We start from the raw sequence: 21783 nt of genomic DNA, 5'->3' as shown, positions 1-21783 counted from the left end.
ATATATATATATATATATATATATATATATACCGAAATTGTCTTAGAAATTAATAAAATATTAAATAGTCATGTTAATTTATATAATGAATTTATATTTGTTCTAGCTATGTCAAGCACTAAAATGTTTTATCAGGTATGGGGCTTTGCAAATATTGTCTTGGAATATAGGGGGGTGGGCTTTGAAGTTTGAGAATGTTGAGAACTACTGTTCCACGTCATTATTCAGACTCACTCAAGATCACTCTAGCTCCTTATTTTGACCCATTTCAGATCCCTCCAGCCCTTTCTTTTCTACCACTCTAAATTGTGTTGGCTTATTATTCATACTTACTTGAGATGATTCTAATTTAATATGAGGACTTCATTCCAGATCACCCCAGCTTGCTATTATGACGCAGACTATATAATGCTAAAACCTATTGTTTTCTCTTATTCTAAATCACATCTTGTTATTCTGCTTCAGTCCAGGTCATTATTCAGACTCACTCCAGATTGTTTTTACACACTTCTGCTCATTATTCAGATTTATTCAAGATCATTTTACAACCATCAGGGCTCAAGTTTGCTTCTAATGTCATAATTCTTTGTGTGATAGTGAGTGTGTCGACCTGGAAAGGCGTGAGAAGGAGAGGATTCGCTTTGATCTGGACAAAGCAGAGAAACTGAAATCTCAGCTGGCGTCTGAAGTCGATGACCACCATGCTTCCATTGAGCGCAATAACGAACTCAACCTCCGGTAACCTTTCACCTTCAATCAGCTGCCCCTTTTCCCTTGTTCATAAATCAACCCATATTACTTTATACTTCAGAAAGCAGAAAGCTCTTATAGATTTCAAATTCTCCAATCCCATCTTTTTTCTTCATATTATCTGTGATGAGAAGTTTTCCACAGCTGTATCGATGTTTACCTGCAGAAATGGCTGCATAAACACAGAAGGCTTGTTCTGTGGACATTGATGGTTGATGCAAGTGGGTGTATTCGTATGTCAAATGCATGTGTGTTTATGTCCATGCATGCAATTTAAATAGGAAGTTGGAGCAGCAATATAAAGAGAGTATGACCACTCTGAGGGCAGAGCTTAGTAAAGAGGTGGAGCTTGTGCAGCAGCAGGCCAATCAGCAACGAGATGAGCTTGAAAAGGAAATTGGCAAGATGAGAGAAGATGAAACCTTCCTACGAGAACATCTATCTCTCACCATTAAAGTAATCAGCATTTTGCATTAGTTTTTTTTTTTTTTTTTTTTTAAACCATCAATTGCCCGCTACATGTTCACATCACATTCCTGTCAACCTGTCATTTTAATTTTGATTTGAATTGCAAAATGTATTGTATTTGTTTGTCTTCATTAACATTATACTGTGTAGGAAAATGGTCGTCTGGAGTCAGAGCTTATTGAGACCACAGAGAAACTGGTCGAGGCAGAAAACCAGTTGAACAAACTGCAAAAAAATCTGGATGGTGTTTTGAAAGAGAAGGTACTGGAATTAGCATGGACACAGACATCAGTACTGACATGAGGAGAAACATGCATATGTCAAGAGTAACATCACCAAAGACACACCAAACTTTCCCGACATCACTTACTCAAGCCTGCTAACATCATTACAGACATCTATTTATTTACATCAGGTTTCTTACTGTCTTGATCAATCTGGCTATATAAGGTAGCCCATTTTGTGATGATTTTTTTTTTGGACTGGAAAAGTCATGTAAATTGATTAAAACATAAAACTCTGTAGACATTTTATACATTTTTATGAATAAACATTGTTCTAGTTATGCCAATTATTATTTTTTTTTTTAAATCCTAGTCCAGTAAATCATGAACAATAGGAAAATGCTTTTGTGTGTAGTTTGGTGATTTGGATCCAGACAGCGCAGAGTTTTACCAGCAGGAGGAGCGTCTGAGACGGCTGCGCAGGAACTACGAGGAGCAGTGCAGGGTCTGTAACCTCTCTATTTATGTTTATTACTTTCCTTTTGTTTCAGTCTATTATTTCTCACTCAAATTCACATCTATATCTGTATGTGTGTTGTAGGAGTTGCAGGATCGTATAGATGAGCTGGAAGCTCAGCTGGAGGAATATCAGACTTCTGGCCACATACCCTCAACACATCCCGGACTGAGCCTGTCTGATGAACTGGTCAGCAAGAGTCCAGACCCAGGTAACCTACATGTCTGCTCATACTGAATACTCATAGATAACACTAAATGCTTACAGTTGGAGTCCATCTTCTGTCACATGTACTCAGCTGTGCTGTTGTGTGTGTGTGTGTGTGTGTGCATTTGTAGGATCTCAGGAGCAGCAGCGATTAAACATGAGTCTAGAGACCGAGATGTTACTGGAGCAGCACCAACGAGAGATAGAAAACATCAGGACAATGGTGAGACACACATAAACTAAAACTATGAAAAAAATTTATAGCTGCAGTATAGTTTTTGTGAGTTGTATGAAACCAAAGGAGGGGTTAGTGTATTTGCATTCAGATCAGTTTTAAAGGATAGTTCACCCAAAAATGAAAATTTTAATTTTTGGTGAACTGTGCCTTTAAGAATTTTCATTTTTAGGTGAACTGTACCTTAAAGATTAAAGTATATGCCAGACTCTCCTAGATTGTTTAAAGAATAAAAGTTGACTCTTCCTGTTGCTCTCTGACCCCCTCTGTAGGTTTATGAAGAAAAACGTAGTGCAGAGGAGGAGAGGAGTCATCTCTCCCTGCAGCACCAACAGGAGGTGCAGGTTTTGAAGGAGGAGCTGGCAAGAGAACAAGAGAGCGCGAACAGATTGGAGCAGGAAATTTTTGCCCTCAAAACTCTCCACCAGCAGGAGCTTCACTCTCTCATGCAGGAGGCGCAGCATGCCAGAAGCCATGCAGAACAGCTGGAAGCAAAGATGCAAGTTTTGGAGGAAAAACAGACTGCCTATGAGGAGCAGATCAGAGTGCAAGCTGAGGAGGTGAGTCTGATGGAATTAAAGCGCCAGGAGGTGCTGGAGGCCAATCTGCAGGAACAGAGAGAGAGACTGCAAGAGGAGATGGAAAAGGAGGAGAAGAGGCTCAAGGAGCAGTGGAAAGAAGAGCAAAAGAGCTATGAGAAGGTGCTAAGTGCTCAGCTTGAGGAGATGCAGCATAGAACAGAACAGGAGTGTGTTGAGCTGGAAAAGAGGCTCAGGGAGGAGTGGGAGTGGGAGAGGCAGGATTTAGAGGAGAACAGTAAGGAGGAATTGCAAGCTTTGCTAGAGGAGAGAGAGCAGAGGCTCAAGGAGGAATGGGAGCGGGAGAGGAAGGAACTAGAGGAGATCAGTAAGGAGGCGCTGCAGGCCGTGCTTGAGGAGAGGTTGGAGAGGGAGAGGAGGCTCAGGCAACAGTGGGATGAAGAGCGGGCTTCGTTAGAGAACAAACATCACGCTTTGCTCCTACAGCGTTTAGAGGAGGAGAGGGAACACCTCCGCTCACAGCAGGAGGAGACAGAGAGCATTCTAACTGAGCATTGGGAGAGAGAGAGGGCTCAGCTGGAGAAACAGCATGAGGAGGCACTTCAAGCCTGTTTGGAGCAGGAGAGAGAGAAGCAGGAGAGGAGGTGGCAGCAGGTGCTGAATGAGGAGCAGAGCCGGATGGAGGAGGCGCACAGGGAGGCCATTCAGGAGCTGAGTGCCAAACACAGCGAGGAGAGAGAAAGACTCAGCAGCCTTTTGGAGAAACTACGCTCAGATATTGCAGAACAGAGGTAAGACACTCTAGTTAGAATTGCTAACTTTAAACCTTTAGCATTTTTAAACGTGAAGTAAGACTAATTTAATTAGCAATTTTCTTTTAAGGTAGGTGCTTAAAATTAATACACAGCAAAATGTTTTCCTTAGCATATATTTTTTGTCTTGCTTAACAATTAAAATATCTAGAATCCTTGAAACAAGATAGATTACCTGTATACGAGTAGAAGAGTTGTTTTCAGAGAATGTATCTTTGTGTATAAGCAAATGTAACTGGACTGTAGTGGTTTTAATTTTATTTATTTTTGAGGAAATTTATTTTAATTTATTTATTCATTTTATTTTTAGTAATAAAAAAGTAAACAAATTGTGTATAGGTTTTAATCTTCAATATCTTTTTATTGCATTTTTACCTGTTTAATGCCATGGTGTTAAATTACAAACAAACATAAATCTTACTGCACTGGCAATTTTTTATATAACATATAAACATATAATATATATTAAGTATATTTTTAAAGTATAAACACATTTTTAAAAAATGCAGTAAAACAAAGTATACTTGTATTAAAGGTACATTCTTTGAAAACAAGTCTTATGCAGTGTTGTTTCTCAAGTATATATCTTTAAAAAAAAAAAAATTCTGGGGGAAAAATGATTTAAAAACTTTTTTTTTTAATTCATTGTAGTTTAAAATATTTGGGGAATTTGGTCCATATAAAGGCAGCCAATGCTTCTTAAGCCTATGTGTCATGCTTTTGGATTTAACAACACTCAACTTGTCATTTTAAAACATACAAAAACCCCTATCAGCTATTCTTTTCTCCACTCTGCAATATGGTTGGTTCATATTTCTTTTAGGTAATGTTATAAGCTATTTATGTTGATTGGCCATGTACAGGAGAGAGCTGGAGAAACAATTCTGTCAGCGACTCAAAGAGGTGGAAATCCGTTTCTGTGGTGACCAAGAGGCAGTGTCTGAGCATTTTCAGGTGGATGTACATAAACTCGAGCAACATTACCAACATGAGATTGCAGCACTTACCCAACAGCATGCTGCAGATCGCACCCACTGGGAGGAGGAGTCAGAGGCAGCCACCAAGGAGGCAGAGCAACAGTGGAAGCTGTTGAGGGAGGTGCTGGACCTAGAGAGGGAGGAGTTTAAAAAGGAGCGCCAAAGCCTTGAGCTCACACATGCGCAAGATATTAAAGCTCTGACAGACAAGAACCTACAGCTTCAGGCCGAGCTGGAGGCTTTTGCCAGTGCTGCTCGTACCAAAGAAATTGAGCTGAGCCGTCAACTCAATGAGCTGCACAAGCATTTGCAGGATAGGATGGAGGCCAAAGACCTGCTGCTGGCACAAGCAGAGCACAAATCCACTGAGCTGGAAGAGATGCTGAAGCAGGCCGTGGATGACTTCATCCAGGAGCGAGCGGAGCTTCAAAGGAGTCTGTCTGCTTTGGAGAGCAGGCGAGGGGAAGTACTTGCATTCTCTGAAAACATGGAGCTAATATGCAGAATGAAGGAGGGTGAAGAGCTTCTCTGTCAGGAATTAAAGGACGAGAGAAAGGCTCTGCTTGCAGAGAGAGATGCACTGGCATTGAGAGTGGTGCAGTTGGAGGAAACTGTGTTGCATTTGACAGGAACCACTGGAGAACCTTCTACAGAACCTTTTGGGGAACTTTGCATAGAGTCCACTGTAGAAATCTCTGTAGAACCCAATGGAGATGACAGTGAAGAAACTTGCAAAGAATCCACAGTACAGCCCTTTGATGAACTCAACGAAGAAACCTGCACAGGATTTAGTGATGAAGTCAGTCCAAAGCACGTCATATGTGGGGAGTCTTCTGTAAACAGAGAGGATGAAGAGGAAGCAGGCATAGTGGATGAAGTTACTGACCCAGACTTTGGAAATCCACAGCTACACAGGTGCCCAGAGGTTGGAGTTATAGCTTTGATCTCTTTTTCTGATGTTAAATTAGACATCGCTTATGTAGAATCTAACAACAGTGGAACAGAAACCCCTGATTGTCCTAAAGTAGAGAAGGAAAAGACTAAGGAGAATCCTGAAGTGGATGGTTTTGAAGATACAGAACTGAGAGAAGAGCAGAATGTTAAGAGCAATAGCACAGAGACTCAAAGGGATTACACTTTGAAGTTGGCCGAGGAGGATATTTTGAATGGCACAGAAACAGAAGGTAATTTCTCTGCAGAATCTGAAGCTTCCTATAACCAGGAGAGCTTGCAACACCATGAATCTCCAAGCAAAGATGACACCCAGGCTGAATACAGTGGCAAACCAGTTGAACCTGAGACTGAAGAAAGTCCAGAGGACGGTATCGGCATTTCAAGTCTTGAAAATGAAATCAGGGCTTTTGTAAAGGAAGTTTGTACCCTAACAGTTGACACAGAGCAGGACCAAGTTACTGATCTGAGAGATGTGTGCAAGCAGGAGATCCTGGACCTTCAAGAAACAGTAATGCAGTACAGCAAAGCTATAGAATGCACTAGCTCTCGCTTTCAGAGCCTTAAATGGCAGGATCTGGAGAAAGAGAATATCACACATCAAGTACCAAAGCACTTTAGGCAAATCAAAGATGTGCAACTTGCTGAGATAAAGGTCTGTTTTGAGCATAGCATCCAAGAGAACTTGCAGCTTGTAGAACACAACAGAAAACTGGAGAGGAGAGTCGAGAGTCTGGAGGACAAGATGCACATAGTCCAGGATCTCCACAAACAGCTGGCATCTGTGCTAGAAGAGACTGCACGAGTTCGAATGGAGAATTCCAAACCGAAGGTACATATCCAGGAACTTGATAAGCAGGATAAGGTGCTGCAGTGGGACTCTGACTCTTCCGATACTTCAAACAACTCATTCCACAACTCCCAGCTGAAGGAGAAGATTGCTGCAGTGACAGAGCTTGAATTCTTCTGCATGGAGTTTGAGAAACAGAACTCACAACTACGCCGAGCACTTGCTGATCTGCAGGGCAAATCTCTTAGGATCCATGAACAAATGCAAGAGCAGAGGTACCATGTGATGGTCTCCTGTGTCCTGCTTCAGTAGATCAGTATCCCCGCTCTGCTTGTCCCATTTGCTCCCTGCTGCTCAGTCACTTCTGCCTGTTGTAGACCCCACCTCTTTGCAGAGATAGAGCCCCATCCACCATCATTACTCCCTCCCACACACTTGTTACCTTCTGGTGGAGTTGTACTCAAGTTTTGTGACATACCTGTTTTGAACCAACCCTTGTTTAAACTGTTAAAAATTTTCAGTGCACTGTGGAGCATGTTGTAAGTTTAACAGACTAAGGGGCTGTTTACACCAAGCCTTAATGCAAGTATGCAGTTTAGTACCACCAAGTAGATTTACAATGCACTCTGTGTTTAGGAATGAAGTTTGTCGTCTGGCTAAAGAGAACATCATTCTGAGGCACAAGATCTCGACAGTAAGAGAGGAGGACTTGAGAGAGAACCAGGATGACCTGCGGTAAGATAGGCACACTGAGAGTTCTTAACTGTCCTATGTAAGAGCGGGTAAATGATGTGACAAATGTCTTTGTCCAGATTACATCACATCAAGCAAGGGAAGAGATCGGTACAAGCTCTTAGGAGACAGGTAAGATTTAATTCCATTACCCAGAAAGTTAAACTTTCTTAGATGGAGTTACTCTCAGAATTAGGATTCCTTATACACTTATAAACCACTTTTGCCATCTATCATTTTTCTATTTAAAATTGCATACGTGGTTAAATGTTTGTATTTAATCATTTGCACAAGTCCACACACAAACATACTCTTAATTTCATTTTCTTCAGCTCTCTGAGCCTCGCCGCCTGGGACAGCAGATAGAGGAGGAGAATTTTTTATTACAGCAGACTGCAGATCATGTACTTCGACATGCGCTCCAGGAAGTGATACGTCAACATGACAGCTCAGCCAATGAGAAGAATGGGGTATGGTTTTAAATGCGTCAGTTTCATACTAATATGCTCGAGAGTTTGAGAGGGACGAACATTCATACAAATCTTTTTTTTCTCTGTGCCTGGCTTTCTCTATGCACACATACACAATTGCTTACAGTTGTGTGATCGGGAGGAGATTGTTTCCAGAACAGAAAAGGAACTGCTTAGATCGGAACTCAATCGGTGCATAGAAAAGGTATGAAAAGTACAAACAATGAAAGACCACCTTACGGCTTACTCTCGCTGTGTTTTGTTTTGTGTGAGGGGTTTTTTTTTTTTGGTGTTTTGTTTTGTTTGTTTTTTTTGTATGGTGTTTGGTTTTTTGTTTTTGGTGGTTTATTCCATTGTTTTTTTTTTTTGTTGGTTTTCATTTGTTTTGGTTTTGTTTTTTGTTTTTGTTTTTTGTTTATTTTTATTTTTGTTTTGGTTTTTGTTTGTTTTATTTGGTTTGGTTTTGCTTTTTTGCTTTGAGGGAATCTTTGGCAAATGTCTCTTGGTTTCCTTCAGGTCATGTCACTGGATTCATCTTTACAGGCGGTCACTCAGCAGAACGCTCGTCTCAAATCTGACCTACGCATCACACAGCAAGAAAGAGATGCCCTTAAACAGGAAGTGATTTCTTTGCACAAACAATTGCAAGCTGCCAATGAGAAGGTGAGTATACTGTAGAGGACCTGAGCTCCTGTCATTTGTTATATGGAGACACTGAAACAACTCTTTATCTCCCCCTACCCCCTGTAACTAACTTTCTCTTCCTTCCTCCTTCCTTCTCCTCCTATCTCCATATCAGTTGTTGGAGGTTTCCGTTGTGTCTGCTGGTCAGCAACAAGGGAGGCGTGTGTGGGCGGAGCTTTCTGAGCTGATGGAGGCGGAGCATGCCTCACTTACAGAGGAGAACCAGCAACTCAAGCGACAGACGAGCGAGATGAGCTCAGAGCTGCAGTCGTCAAAGCAGCAGGTAAGAGCATGTTTACTAAACACCAGCCATAGGATGTGTGCAAGCATTTGATAATGAAGTTTGTTCTTTTTTAGATCTGCCAGCTGGAGGCATTAAGTGTGAAACAGAGAGGACTTGTGAAAACTGCAGATCAAGAAAAATCAGCCTTGAAACGTGAAATGGAGGCTCTGCATGTACAGCTGTTGTCAACACGGAACAAGGTTACCCCCACCTCAATTCCCCAAACTAAACTTTTTACATGCTTTTTAGTGCTGATCGAAGCCATTACCTAGCAGTTAGTCCATTGCTATGTTCAAAATTGCATACTGTTTGGGTAGTTACTTCTTTTAAATAGGTAGTTACTTTTCAACCTTAAAAAGTTTTATATAGTAGGAACGTGTTTAGTATGAATAAAATCTGGATGCATTATATCCGTCCATTATATCAGAATTATATCCATATATCAGATTATATCAGAATTATATCCATATATCAGATTATATCCATTATATCAGAATTTCTTCTGAAGTAGTAGGTCATTCGGGAACTTTTTGCTTACTGTGAATACTGTGAATTTGGACATACTACTCATTTTACATATTGTTTTTTTGCCTAATATATAGTTTATAGATTTTGGATTTAGCCCATGTTTGACGATGTTGGCTAATGCAGGTGAGCAAAAGTTATGAAGCTATTGAATACAGTCCTTAATATTCATTTTAATAAATAATTACAGATTTAATTAAGTATTTCTTGTGTAAATAAATTGTCATTATTTAAGTAAACACTCCAAAAATATATAAATAAATTAATAACAGTGTTTTACTCTATTCCTTGCCAATGTTAATTTCACCTTAATCCATCTCGCTTTATCTACCTCTCCATGTTTTTACTGAACTTTCTGACATCATTAATTTATAAATAATGAACTGTTTATTTATCTATTGTTTTAATTATCTAAAAATACATTGTCCCTTGACAATAACCTTTAGTCCTTTAGAAATACCAAAATAAATTCAGGACTAAATTTATTTAAAAAATTAATTGTATTTGTTCTATCAAGTCATATATTCCTTGATTTTTCCATTTTAACATTTAGTTATTAATTTTTAATTTCTGCAGGTTTGGGCCTCCATAGTAAATGTGCTGTGTATTTTTATATATATATAGGCCTATAATAATACCGAAATGTTTCTTTTTCTGGTCAATAATACATAGTCTCACAGTATCAAAATGTAGAGTTGGCTTGGTACCCTAGTACATTTGGTCATGTCATGTCCACAAACACTTGTTTCCTCATAATAACTCATTGATCCTCTGTTGTTTCAGGCACAGCTGGCTGCAGTCTTGCCTTCATCTCCTCTACATTTGCCGGGGGAACAGAGAGGACGGCACCATAGCGACGGCCCAGACTTCGACATGCAGGTAACACGCTTGCACCCAAACACTCAGCATCATAGCCGGGATGAGATTTCTCTCGGGGTCACTGTAACGATGTATATACGCAGCACTCTCTGGGGAATATTTACTGTGTGTCTGGTCCTTCGGTGAATTGGGCTCGCTTGGAAGTAAGCTTCTCTCTGTTTGTCTGCTCTGTTCTGGAAAACAGTCGTCACCCGTATTCACACTCTTTAGGAGGCATGTGGGCAGCACTGGGCCTGTTCTATCTGTTGAAGCAGTGTTAGAGCGTCCCCTATGTTGTTTATGTGAATGGTGTTGGATGATGCTCTTGGTGTATCTTTATTAAGTGTTTGGGGGTCTGTTTGTGTAAGTCTGTTCTATCACAACTCTGTGCGTGTGTGTGTGTGTGTGTGGATATAAGAAGTCTGTATATAGTGCTGTGTGTATGTGTTTCTACAGGTGTAAGAGCTGTGACATCATCAATAACAGAAGAATTGCAACCTGTGAGATCACCTCCCCTTTGAACTCTGAACTTTAGTCTGTGTGGTCCAATCACCGAATCCTTCCTGCCAGATTTGGTTGTTCTTGTTTGAGTTGTTGGGGTCAATGTAGCTTTGCAGCTGGTAATGACCTGAATCTGCCACAAGGTGGCATCATGCTGCATGTACGCTCGGCTGTGAGTTGTTTCCTCTTTGGTCCAGATGCTGCCACACATGGAGGAAAATAGGATTTTGACATTTAATACCATTTAAGGGCAGTACAATCTATGATTATGAAATGATTTTAAGATCGTAAGGCATTTAAATAAGTAGTATTGTTTTTTGTTTAAGTTTGCAGTGTTTTCACTGCATCAGTTTTAACGTGTGATACTGCACTTCAGCTGTAATGGATGATTTTTCTTTTTTTAATTTTAGTTTTTATTTTGTTTATTTATTTTTATTTATTAACTTCATTCCATTGCTTTATCTACCTCTACATGTTTTACTGTACGTTTTGCATCACTGATTTATAATTAATGAATGGTGTTTATTTATTGATTTTAATTTATTGATTTATTTTTTTTTATTAGCTGGATTCTGTTGGATGTTTTACTTGGTTTAAATGTGTTATGTCCCTTATTGATGTGAATGTGTTTTTTATATATAAAATGGAGATCAAATAAACTATTAGGTGAAATATTTTGTGTAGTGCATTTAATTTTAAAAGTTTAATTAAAAAAAAAAAAACTCTTACTCTTGATTGTCTGTGACTTATTTACATGTCCCCGATTTTACATTATTTATATTAAAAAAATCATACATTTGTTTCCATTGCTCATATATAATCTATTTTAGAGGTTTTTTATGTTTGTAAGAAAGGGAAGGTACAGAAACCATGCAAAATTAATTACATTATTCTATGAGCACTTAACGTTAACATAACTAAGGTAGTGGATTTCTAGCAGACCAATTAACCATCATAATCTGTCATGACCTCTGACCTTGATCTGTATGCCCAGCAGGACGAGCGGGAGGTGGCGCTGTTACAAATGGAGGAGAGAATGAGAGAAGTGGAGCTCGCGCTCAGAAACCTCAAACTGCTGCTACAGGAGAAAGTCTCTCAGCTGAAAGAACAGGTACAGAGATGCACAAACGTTCTCCCCTGCCCTTTAACACATTCTTGATAATGCATTTTACTGTGTCCAAATCAGCCTTCCAGTATAACCTTCTGTTCTCTCTGCTTCTGTAGTTGATCAGGAACAGTGAATCAGATGTGTTGATCAAAGATTTGTATGTGGAGAATGCTCAGCTGCTCAAAGCCTTGGAGAAGACCGAACAGCGTCAGAAAGTAGCAGAAAAGAAGAACTTCCTCCTGGAGGAGAAAATTTCCAGCCTCAATAAGATTGTCCGTGACCTCGGCCCTTCCCCACTGACTCCTGCGCCCTACCACTTCACACGCTCCTGATTTTAAACCGTATTACACATGATTTTAGTCATACAAGCCATTCCAGTATGATTTTCTTCTGAGAAACATGTTTAGCAGAATGTCCGAGCTGCTCTTTATACAACGTCAAGCTCCAAAAAGGACAAAAAAATCCAAGTAGTCCATATGACTTGTGCACTATATTCGAGGTCTCTGAAGCCATACGAAAGCTTTGTGTAATGAACAGACTGAAATTAAGTTTTATTTAGGCTACTGAAAATCTTCCCCTCTGTCATAGATCCCAAATCTCCTTCCCATTCATTTTCATTTCTGGGTGAACGTCTCCTTTACGTTTTTATTGCTTTTAACGGTTTAATTTTATAGCAGTTTCTTTTGATTAAGCCATACTGTACTATTACTGGTGAGTTTGGACCTTAAACTGCAACTGGAAGGTGGTCTTAAGGAATGGTGAAATTCCTTAGACCTAGAGAAGCTTGTCCAACAGCTGAGGCCCCCGTGTTCACACACACACACACACACACGCAGCCGCCTATCATTACATAGTTTTAGTGAAATGCAAACAAAGTCAGTGATTCCCTGCATCTCAGAGAAGGAAATTAAAGGGCAAATGCCGCAGTGTTTCTTCATTGTTTATTCCTGTTTGTTATAGTGCATTTTATGTCTTTGTGATTGTTTAGTTAATATAAACATTTTTACTTGAGAATGTGCACCAAAAAACATCCCATAATGTTACTTTAGTTTGTATTTATTTTGTGTACCTATTTTTCATTTATGAACTGTAATCATGTATTATGAGCACTGTGAATATGAATAACAGGGAGTACATTAAAATATTTATGTGGCGTAAAAGAAACTCAGAGCTCGGAGATGTCAGCCTTGCGGTAACCACTGTGTAATTTGTGTGTGGAGAGCATCTCTGAAGGAGTACAGTTTACAAGATTTGATGCTTTGGGGGGGAAAAATGCACAGAGAATTACAGGCATTTAGACATTTTGAAATTGCTTTGAAATATGTGTCCTTATGTTTTTAGTATTGTAACAGCCTTAGGTTAAGTATAAGATATGCTTTACCTCTATTTATGAAATTGACGTTAACTTACCCTTTAAGTCTTAATTGTATAACGCTTGGATGTAAAAACACATAAAACATTATTTTCTTTGTTAGTTTTAGCAAACACTGGGTATGAGTTTTCATTATATATATATATATATATATATATACATTTTCTGTTTATATTATAATTTATAATTTTATGTATTCATTTTTTATTGTTGTTACTTTGGTCAATCCCACAAAAATAAATACATAATTGCTAATATAAAACAGCTTATATGAAATTTAGTTTGACCTTCTGAAGGTGAAGTAATTTCTTTCACTGACCATTTGTTGGAAAATACACTTTTAAGGGTCTTAGGCCCTTAAATAAAAGAATACGATACAAAATATATCATATTCTTTTATATTGAACCTAATGTGTTGAATGAACCATCACATCTGTCATGCTAAACCATAAAAATGTGAAAGGTAGGGGGAAAAAAATTTCGAGAGTCAAATATTTCCCACAATGCTTTGCTCCTATGAGGACCTGGTTTAGGGATGGTCTGATCTGGGATCAGGCTCATGTGGAGAGAGCGATCCATCGAGAGTTGATCTGGGATCAGGCGAGGGGACGGTTCGGTTCAATAGACTACCACGTTATGCACAAAAATAAAATAATAAATAAGTCTCATAAACATGCTTGTGTGTAAGCTCTTTTTGCGATACTAGTAAAACTTCTTGAATCTAAAAATAAAGTAAGCTGATCCACCGGAATCAGGCAGTTGGAAGCTATGGATCCAAACAGCTGATCTGAGATCAGGTAGCGAGGAGGGATCCAGTGAGAGCTGATCTGGGATCAGAAGGAGACTGAGGGTTGGACATATTTATTCAGCTGGTAAAAGTTTTGCTGCGCTTTTCTCTGGGTGTAATTTGGACGGGGAGCGCTAATTAATAATCGAAAAACGTTCGTCATGTTCGACTAAACACCTAAAACAACGACACGTTCGCTAAATGCAAACTAATCGCCAGAATTGTGTTGTGTTTATGTTTTCAGACTGTAGCCAGGATAACTCCAAACTAGCTATCGGGCTAAACGCTCCGAAATGGACTCGGTTCCGAGTGTCAGTGCGAATCTCGATCCGGATTTCAGGATGAAACCGAAGTGTATTCGGTCCAGAATCGATTCGGATTAACGATGCTCTCCAGAAAGAAGAGTAAAAACGAAGCGTCCAAGCCAGCAGAAGTTCAGGGCAAATATGTGAAGAAAGAAACGTCCCCGCTTCTGAGAAGTGAGTAACTTCAGTCAATCTGCCTAACAAAACCCACTAAATAGAAAACAAACCATTAAATAATCTGCATTTTTATATAATGTAGTCATTCGGCGCATTTTGGATTATAAAACTTTTGAAAATGAAACCTAATTTAAGTGTCTTTCATAGACTGTTTTTGTGTCATCATTAATTAAATTATTAATTAATTAAATCATCCTAATAGACGTCTATTATAAACCTGTGAGTACCTTTTGCATTTTTTAAAAAAGATAATGTGCCATATGCTCATATTTAATACTGTAATTTAAATGTCATTTCATATAAATATTTTGCCCACTTCTTAAAATATCAAACTTTGTTTACTTTTAAAACAAAGTATATTTTGACACACACTTTACCCTGAATTTTTTTCAGGATTGGCGCAGCTATAACTGTACAGTTTTAAAAGGTATTTTGTAGTTATTTGAATAACATATACTTGTACATATATTTAATGTTGCATAGTTTTTTAATTGTAAGTTAAAGTATTGGGGGCATAACTGGGTGGACAGTAACTCAAAGTACTCACAAAAACTGCTGTCAGTATAAAATTGCAAATTAGCCACAAATGTATTTAGCATAATTTAGTCATAGACTTCTACTTGTATTGGAAAAAAATTAGAAATCCTATTATTTTTGCTCCTATTTTTGTTTTAAATAAAACATTTAAAGTGTGGCTCTGGGGACATGGGAAAATAATTGTAGTCCAGTAAATCAAAATTTAAATATGTAAATATTATTTTTATATTAGAAACATTACTTGTTAAAAACAAATTTTAAAAGGCAAAGAATTGTAATAATGATCAGTTGTGCACATCTGAAACAACTTTGTTTTGCGTCACTGTCGCTCTTTTCTAGATAATTGGATATAGTATTTTATTTTAGAATTTAGCTTGAGCATACTTTACAAAATAAATATTGCAGAGTATGTTTTAATCCACTTACCCCAGGTTTCTCTCTTCTGCCTCCCTCATGTTTTGTTCCAGATTTGATGCCCTCATTTATACGGCATCCAACATTTCTTCGGCGTGAGCCCCCGTTAGTGGAGCCAGCTCCGGCCGGGGTGTCTGGTGCAGGTCCGTATTCTTCTGGCTCTGTTGGGGATGTTAGCGGCCCCAAGAGTTTCCTGCGCAACGCACCGACACGGACCCCCCTCGAGGTGTCACGCAGGGAGAGTCATCGGCTGTCTGCCCCACCACACCTTCATTGCGATTACTCCCCTTCCTCGCCATCTTACATGAGCGATGCTGGTTCAGTAACAGAGAATGGAGACGGCGGCCCGTATTACTACCCTCCAGAGCCGTACTACAATAACCAACCCAGACGAGCATGCAGACCAGACCACTTTAATGAGAACTACAGGTACTATGAGCAAAATGAACTCAACTACTCACGAAACCCAGGACAGCCCCAGACGCCCCAGCCACACAGTCGCCCACCCCCAGGTGAGTAACACATCACCCCGTGTGCGTTCACACACAACCCGCACAGACTCACATGCATTATAATAAGGTCCTCATGAAATAACAAACATGACTTTCGCTCTGTACTGTAAATACACTATTTATGAGACCATATGCTGTTGACTATATGAGACCGTTCAGTCTCCTCTGTCTAAACCAGGTATTCACCCTTTTTTTGTTAGCCAAACCCTTTGCCCTTAAATATTTACTTGAATAGTACCTCCTGAGATTAATTAAAATAATTTAACAGCACATTTGAATGTTCACGTTTCTTGGATGTCAGTTAATGGTCACCTAACATGCAGTTTTACTAAGTATTTTATTTTTTTTCTATTTTAAAATTATTAGTATTTTTATTAGCTTTCTATAAATGCGTGAAAGCCCTGCATTTCCTTCACAAACCACAGTTTGGGAAATTCTGGTTTAGATTGTACAGGTAATGGTATGCTTTGAAAGATGTACAGGGGTTGGAACAAACCAATATGAACACCCGTTATTATAGGGGTCAATATCATTTGTGAAGGCTACAGTTAAAAAACGGTGGCCTTAACTACTATGTACTTACATCAAAAAATAAGTACAATGTACTTATTGTGTTCATATTGTATTGCAAAACACTTTTGCTGCTATTGAGGTGGGATACTGGTAAGGTTAGGGACAGGTTTGGTGGTATGGGTAGGATTAAGGGTGGCTTAAGGTGTAAGGGATGGGCCAACAGTGTAATTATAAATGTAATTACAGAAATTAATTACAGATGTAATTACATGCAGGTATTTTTAAAATATAAGTACAATGTAAAAACATGTATGTACACTAAGTGCATTGTACCAAATGATTAATTTAAATGTAAGTACATAGTAGTTAAGGCCACTTAATATAAAGTGGGACCAAAAAAAACAAACATTGCAGTTATCTTTTTGTTGTCTGTATTCTGTAGGTTGTATATTAGTGTAGTATAAGTTGTGTTCGGCAGTGTTTGGTACAAGCCGTGAGTGAAAATGAGTGATTTGTTAGATTTCCAAAAAGGACAAATTTAACAGGAGTGTCTGTATCCTTAATAGGCCAGTTGGTTGTGGTTTTAATATCAATAGTCATTATGATTATGACTACATACACATTGCCCGGCAAGACTTCATCAGTGAAGAAGAATAGTGGGCCAAAAACCGAAAGTGAATGATTGGAACTGTCAAACACTAAGAAGGATTGTGTCTAAACAACACAGAACTACTGCAGCAAAGTGACGACAAACCCGAAATATTCACCTTGAAGACCCTGTTTCCACAAAAACTGACCATAGAGAACTTAACAAAGCCAATATCAATGAAAGAGCTGCAATTGCTAAAACTCTAATCACAGACACCACTGCTAAAATGTGAAAATGATAGTGTCATGATCATGAAATCTGTGAAGTTAGAGCACCAAAATGAACTTCAACCAACATCTACCCAGGCTGGCCATCTCAATACCTGACTTGAATATTGTCAAATTATTGTTGGCCGTTTTGGAGAGAAGAGAAGAGTATGAAGCCGATTCCCTCCTCCAACATTTCTAAAGTAATTAGCAGATGTTCTGACTAACTATTCAAAAGTTATATGAATCTATTCTAAGAAGATTGGAAGCTGTATTAAAGGCAAATGGTGGTAAAACACATTAATAAAGAAATATTGCCTATTTCCCAGGTGTACATGTTATTTTGTCCAATGCCTGTATATAAATAGACATTTTATGGAATCATTTGCCCTGAATACAGCTTAACCAGCCATGATGAGTGACATGACATTTTGCCGATTTCTATTTTTGTAGTGTCATGCCTACCCTGAAATTTAATTGGTCCTAAATCCTACATTGCATAATAAATGTATACTAACTAAACATCAGATATGTTCAGCAGTTTCATTGATGAACAGCGTTGCAGTAATGTGGTTGTGTTGAATGAATGACAGAATTGTTTTGTTTCCTGTAATATGCAGGTGGACACCTGGTTTCTAACTTGACGTGATGTTCTCAGATTAAATTCATCAATCAGATACAGAGGCCTCAATATATTTGCACAACTAAGCTAGACTTAAAAGGTATAAATGTACAAAATTCATACATTTTTAAGTCTAGCATAAGTGTTCAAATACATTTTGGAGCTAGTGTATATTTATGGGTGTATGAGTGAGGTGAATCTCTAGTGCAATTGAGCAGGAGAAGAGACGTCATCACGCATTCCAGCTCGCTCGTGCTCTCTCTCTCTCTCTCTCTCTCTCTCTCTCTCTCTCTCTCTCTCTCTCTCTCACACACACACAAACAGTTCCCTCACAAACATATGCTCATGATTAGAGCTGAGTGATACAGCTTACATTATGTCTTGATATATATCTTGATACACTACTTTTCAAAAATGTGGGGTCTGCAAGATTTTTATTGTTTTTCAAAGAAGTCTCTTATGCTCTTATTATCAAAAATACATCAAAAGTGGAATTTTCAGTCTTCAGTGTCACGTGATATTTCAGAAGTCATTCTAATATGCTCAGTTTGGTGCTGGAGACATTTCTTAATATTATTAATGTTAAAACAATTGTGGTGCTTAATATTTTTGTGGAAACCCTGATACATTTTTCAGGATTTTTTGATGAATATAAAGTTCAAAATATCAGCATATATTTGAAACAGATTTTTTTTGTACCATCTTTACTGTTATTTGAACAATTCAATTTAATGTGTCCTTACTAAATAAAGTAAAAGTATTTATTTCATTCACTACAGAACTGTTCAAAGTTTTTTTTTTTTTTTTAAGAAATTATTTCTGATTTCATGTTTTCCTTACTACTTTTATAATAAACAGGATAAAACTTTTATAATAAATCTTAAATATAAAACTTTTATAATAAATAGAATTTTAAAAAAATTTACCTTCTGCATATATTACTTACTAAATCATCTTAAGACAAAAAAGTGAATTAAGTGAACGTTTTTGAGTGATGCAAACAAGGCATTAGAACAGATTTGTAAAAATGAATCAATCTAACCAACTCTATTTTGCTATTAAAGTATGTAAGTAAAGATGAGATATTTACAGTGTTGCTCAGTTTTATTTTGCCAGCCTTACTCAGTACATTGTTTTCTCCTGTACACGTTTTTGCTCAATACACACACACTTTCTTGGAAAGAAATGTGGATTTTTCTTGGTTGCCCTTTTCCTCACCCTACACTGATGTGTTTTTCCTTGTGCTGAACTTTTCATGGTCTTCTGGGTTTTTTTGCTTTATATTTGACCCTGCAGCTGTGACTTGTTTTCTCCCCATCTCTTTCATTTCACTCCACCTCCTTTGTGTTCAAATTGAAAATAAATACAAAATCTCATTCTAATACACACAGAAACATTTCCCGCATACAGATCTGTAATGCTTCCCTGTGTCTGTGTTTTTCTAGCAATCGGCCGTGTGCCAGCAAAGTCAGTGGGTAATCTGACGACCATGAGTGGGGAGGAGGCGGCTCTTCCTCCTGGCTGGACTGTTGATTGGACGATTCGAGGCAGAAAGTATTACATCGATCACAACACAAACACCACTCATTGGAGCCACCCGCTGGAGAGGGAGGGGCTTCCACCGGGCTGGGAGAGGGTGGAGTCAGCTGAGTTTGGAGTGTATTATGTTGACCACATCAACAAACGTGCCCAGTACAGACACCCCTGCGCACCCAGGTGAGTGACGAGACGTTCTGAGACTTTTTGGTGGCGTTTTGTATCGAAAATACACATGCCAACTCTGCTTTCGCTCAGTGCTCCACGTTACGACCAGCCCCCTCCCCCGCCAGTCACCTACCAGCCCCGCCCACCAGAACGCAACCAGCCCGTACTGGTACCAGCAAACCCGTATCACACAGCCGAGATCCCAGACTGGCTGCAGGTGTATGCCAGAGCCCCGCTAAAGTAAGTTTCACACACTGTCAGACTCTTAAGGAGTGGTAGAAAACTATCACATACACTCCAGTCTGCATCACAGATGGGCGTTTCGGTGTAGGCAGCTTCATTGATTGTAATAGGAGTGCTTTCATTTTGATGCATCAACCCACAAACCGAACCGAACATCTGAGAATTACCCAAAACCCTTCTAAAACCAGACAAGACACCAGTGCTGGGAGACTAGCAACCCAGTTTAGGCTAGATTAAGATGTTTTGTCAGAGGTGACATCAGCCAGAAGATTTCTTGCTTGAAAGTTTTTTTTCATTGGCTGGTTCCTGGAAGCCATCAGAGGCTGTAAACTGGCTATAACGATTGAGTCTGGTTAAGGCCAATGCCATTAACCTTCAGTCATATTAGTGTGTGTTTGTGCTTTGTCTCAGGTATGACCACATCCTGAAGTGGGAACTCTTCCAGTTAATGGATCTGGACACGTATCAGGGGATGCTGAAGCTGCTCTTCATGAAGGAGCTGGAGTGCATCGTTAAATCCTATGAAGCATATCGACAAGCGCTGCTCACCGAACTCGACACGCGCAAACAGCAGCAGCAGTGGTATGCCCAACAACCAGCCAAAAACTTCCCTCCTAACATGTGACTTGTATGAGACATACCCAAAGTCCATCGTTATCAGTGCCTTAGCTGCTGTTGCAGACTCTCATTTATTCCCTCAAACGGCTCCAAATATTAGCCCAAAGAGAGACACCACATAAAGCCTGTTGCGAACTTTACACTATTACTCCTATATAGCTTATCAGCCATTATACGGTTGTGTGTGTTCTGAGTCTATTCTTGGTTTGACTGTGTTGTGAATGTGTTTGCCCATGTTGAAGTGTGTGTTTCTTTGTGCATGTCAGGACTGTCAGGACTCACTCCTTCTGCATTCTTTTTGGACAATCACAACTATCAGTTATCAATGTTTTAATGTTTAATCAGACTCATATTTTCAATTATAGTTTTGCTTTTAGAGTGAATCTCATCTAAAAAAATAAAAAAAAACTCATCCAGGTCACATTTCACCTCAAAAAAAATAAAATAGAATTTATAGTTTGCATAAAGAAAATGAAGCTTGATTTAGGGTTATGTAAATCAGCATAAATTAATGGTTTTACATCAAATACGATCATTAGTTCATTAGTTTTGCCTTACAGTAATGAGTTTTTTGTTTGTTTGTTTTTTGCATTATTTATATTGATAATGCAAGTAATGCAATAATCTTCACGGTGCTTTATTTTCTTCAAGTAAATTATATGTTCTTGTTTCTTGTGATTTCTGGCATGGTGAAATATGACTTGGGCATTTCTTTGAGGTTCATCCTTTAAGGTTTAGGTGGATTCCTTTTTTAAGGAATTTGCTGCTTATATTTAAAGGTGAAAATTTCACCTTGTATGAAGTGTTTGAGCCTGCGGCATTTTTTTTGCCTGTATTTTTCAGTTAAAATGACTGTAAAATCTATTTTGAGCATCAACACTAAATAAACCAGGACCTTGTATTGTGTGTGTGTGTGTGTGTGTGTGTGTGTGTGTGTGTGTGTGTGTGTGAGAGAGAGAGAGAGAGAGATGAAACGAAGTGTTACCATTCGAAAAGCCAATCCTTAGTGGCATCACAAAGGAATCATCTGGGGCCTCAATTCCTAAATTCCATGGATTTCATCCTACATTAAAAGTGAGGGAAAAAAACTGAGATTCATAAAAGCAAAAACTGCCATGAAAAAATTTTGCATTCTAACTTTTTGCGCTCATACCAGTAATTTTGTTTTATTAGCTCATATCAGGTTAAAATGTGTTCGGTTAATGCTTGTGAGCCACTATGGGTTTCCATAAAGACAGAGGGCCTCATTTATAAAGATGTATGTAGAATGATCCTTAATGTGAATATGTAACAGTTTCCGGAAAGTTGCTGATTTCTAAATTGTCTAGAAGCACAAAATTTTTTCTTAAATACATCCCTCAGTTTGTCTTCGATTGATTAAACTCCATCAACAGAACCCCCACAAATATCCCTTTATTGTTCAAAAGAAGTCTTTATAAATGTGGCCGCCCATAGTCGTTCATGAGCGTTAGCAGGATACATTTTAGCCTGAT

General features: G+C 38.6%; 2 protein-coding genes across 2 annotated transcripts in view; both read left to right on the top strand.

Annotated features, from left to right (window-relative positions):
• LOC107683831 (ninein-like) overlaps positions 1-12853 on the top strand; it is an 18589-nt gene extending 5736 nt beyond the window's left edge. The window contains exons 11-28 of the mRNA XM_016479883.1: positions 598-738; positions 1032-1206; positions 1369-1479; positions 1858-1947; positions 2044-2170; positions 2298-2389; positions 2674-3731; positions 4616-6745; positions 7107-7205; positions 7283-7334; positions 7535-7672; positions 7800-7877; positions 8189-8335; positions 8472-8639; positions 8714-8839; positions 9948-10043; positions 11518-11634; positions 11748-12853. Coding sequence (XP_016335369.1) covers positions 598-738; positions 1032-1206; positions 1369-1479; positions 1858-1947; positions 2044-2170; positions 2298-2389; positions 2674-3731; positions 4616-6745; positions 7107-7205; positions 7283-7334; positions 7535-7672; positions 7800-7877; positions 8189-8335; positions 8472-8639; positions 8714-8839; positions 9948-10043; positions 11518-11634; positions 11748-11963 — 5161 coding nt within the window. The 3' untranslated portion in view covers positions 11964-12853. The remainder of the gene's footprint in view (positions 1-597; positions 739-1031; positions 1207-1368; positions 1480-1857; positions 1948-2043; positions 2171-2297; positions 2390-2673; positions 3732-4615; positions 6746-7106; positions 7206-7282; positions 7335-7534; positions 7673-7799; positions 7878-8188; positions 8336-8471; positions 8640-8713; positions 8840-9947; positions 10044-11517; positions 11635-11747) is intronic.
• Positions 12854-13837: 984 nt separating this feature from the next.
• Positions 13838-20704, top strand: LOC107682971 (protein salvador homolog 1-like). The gene is made up of 6 exons (XM_016479098.1): positions 13838-13875; positions 14035-14269; positions 15277-15735; positions 19171-19441; positions 19520-19669; positions 20084-20704. Exons 2-6 carry the CDS (start codon positions 14176-14178, stop codon positions 20295-20297), a joined length of 1188 nt encoding a protein of 395 aa, XP_016334584.1. The 5' UTR covers positions 13838-13875; positions 14035-14175; the 3' UTR covers positions 20298-20704.
• The last annotated feature ends 1079 nt before the right edge of the window (positions 20705-21783 follow it).

Source organism: Sinocyclocheilus anshuiensis, unplaced genomic scaffold (genome assembly GCF_001515605.1).
Source record: "Sinocyclocheilus anshuiensis isolate Anshui unplaced genomic scaffold, SAMN03320099.WGS_v1.1 scaffold413, whole genome shotgun sequence".
NCBI lineage: Eukaryota > Metazoa > Chordata > Actinopteri > Cypriniformes > Cyprinidae > Sinocyclocheilus > Sinocyclocheilus anshuiensis.
This window is presented reverse-complemented; position numbering and strand designations above follow the sequence as displayed.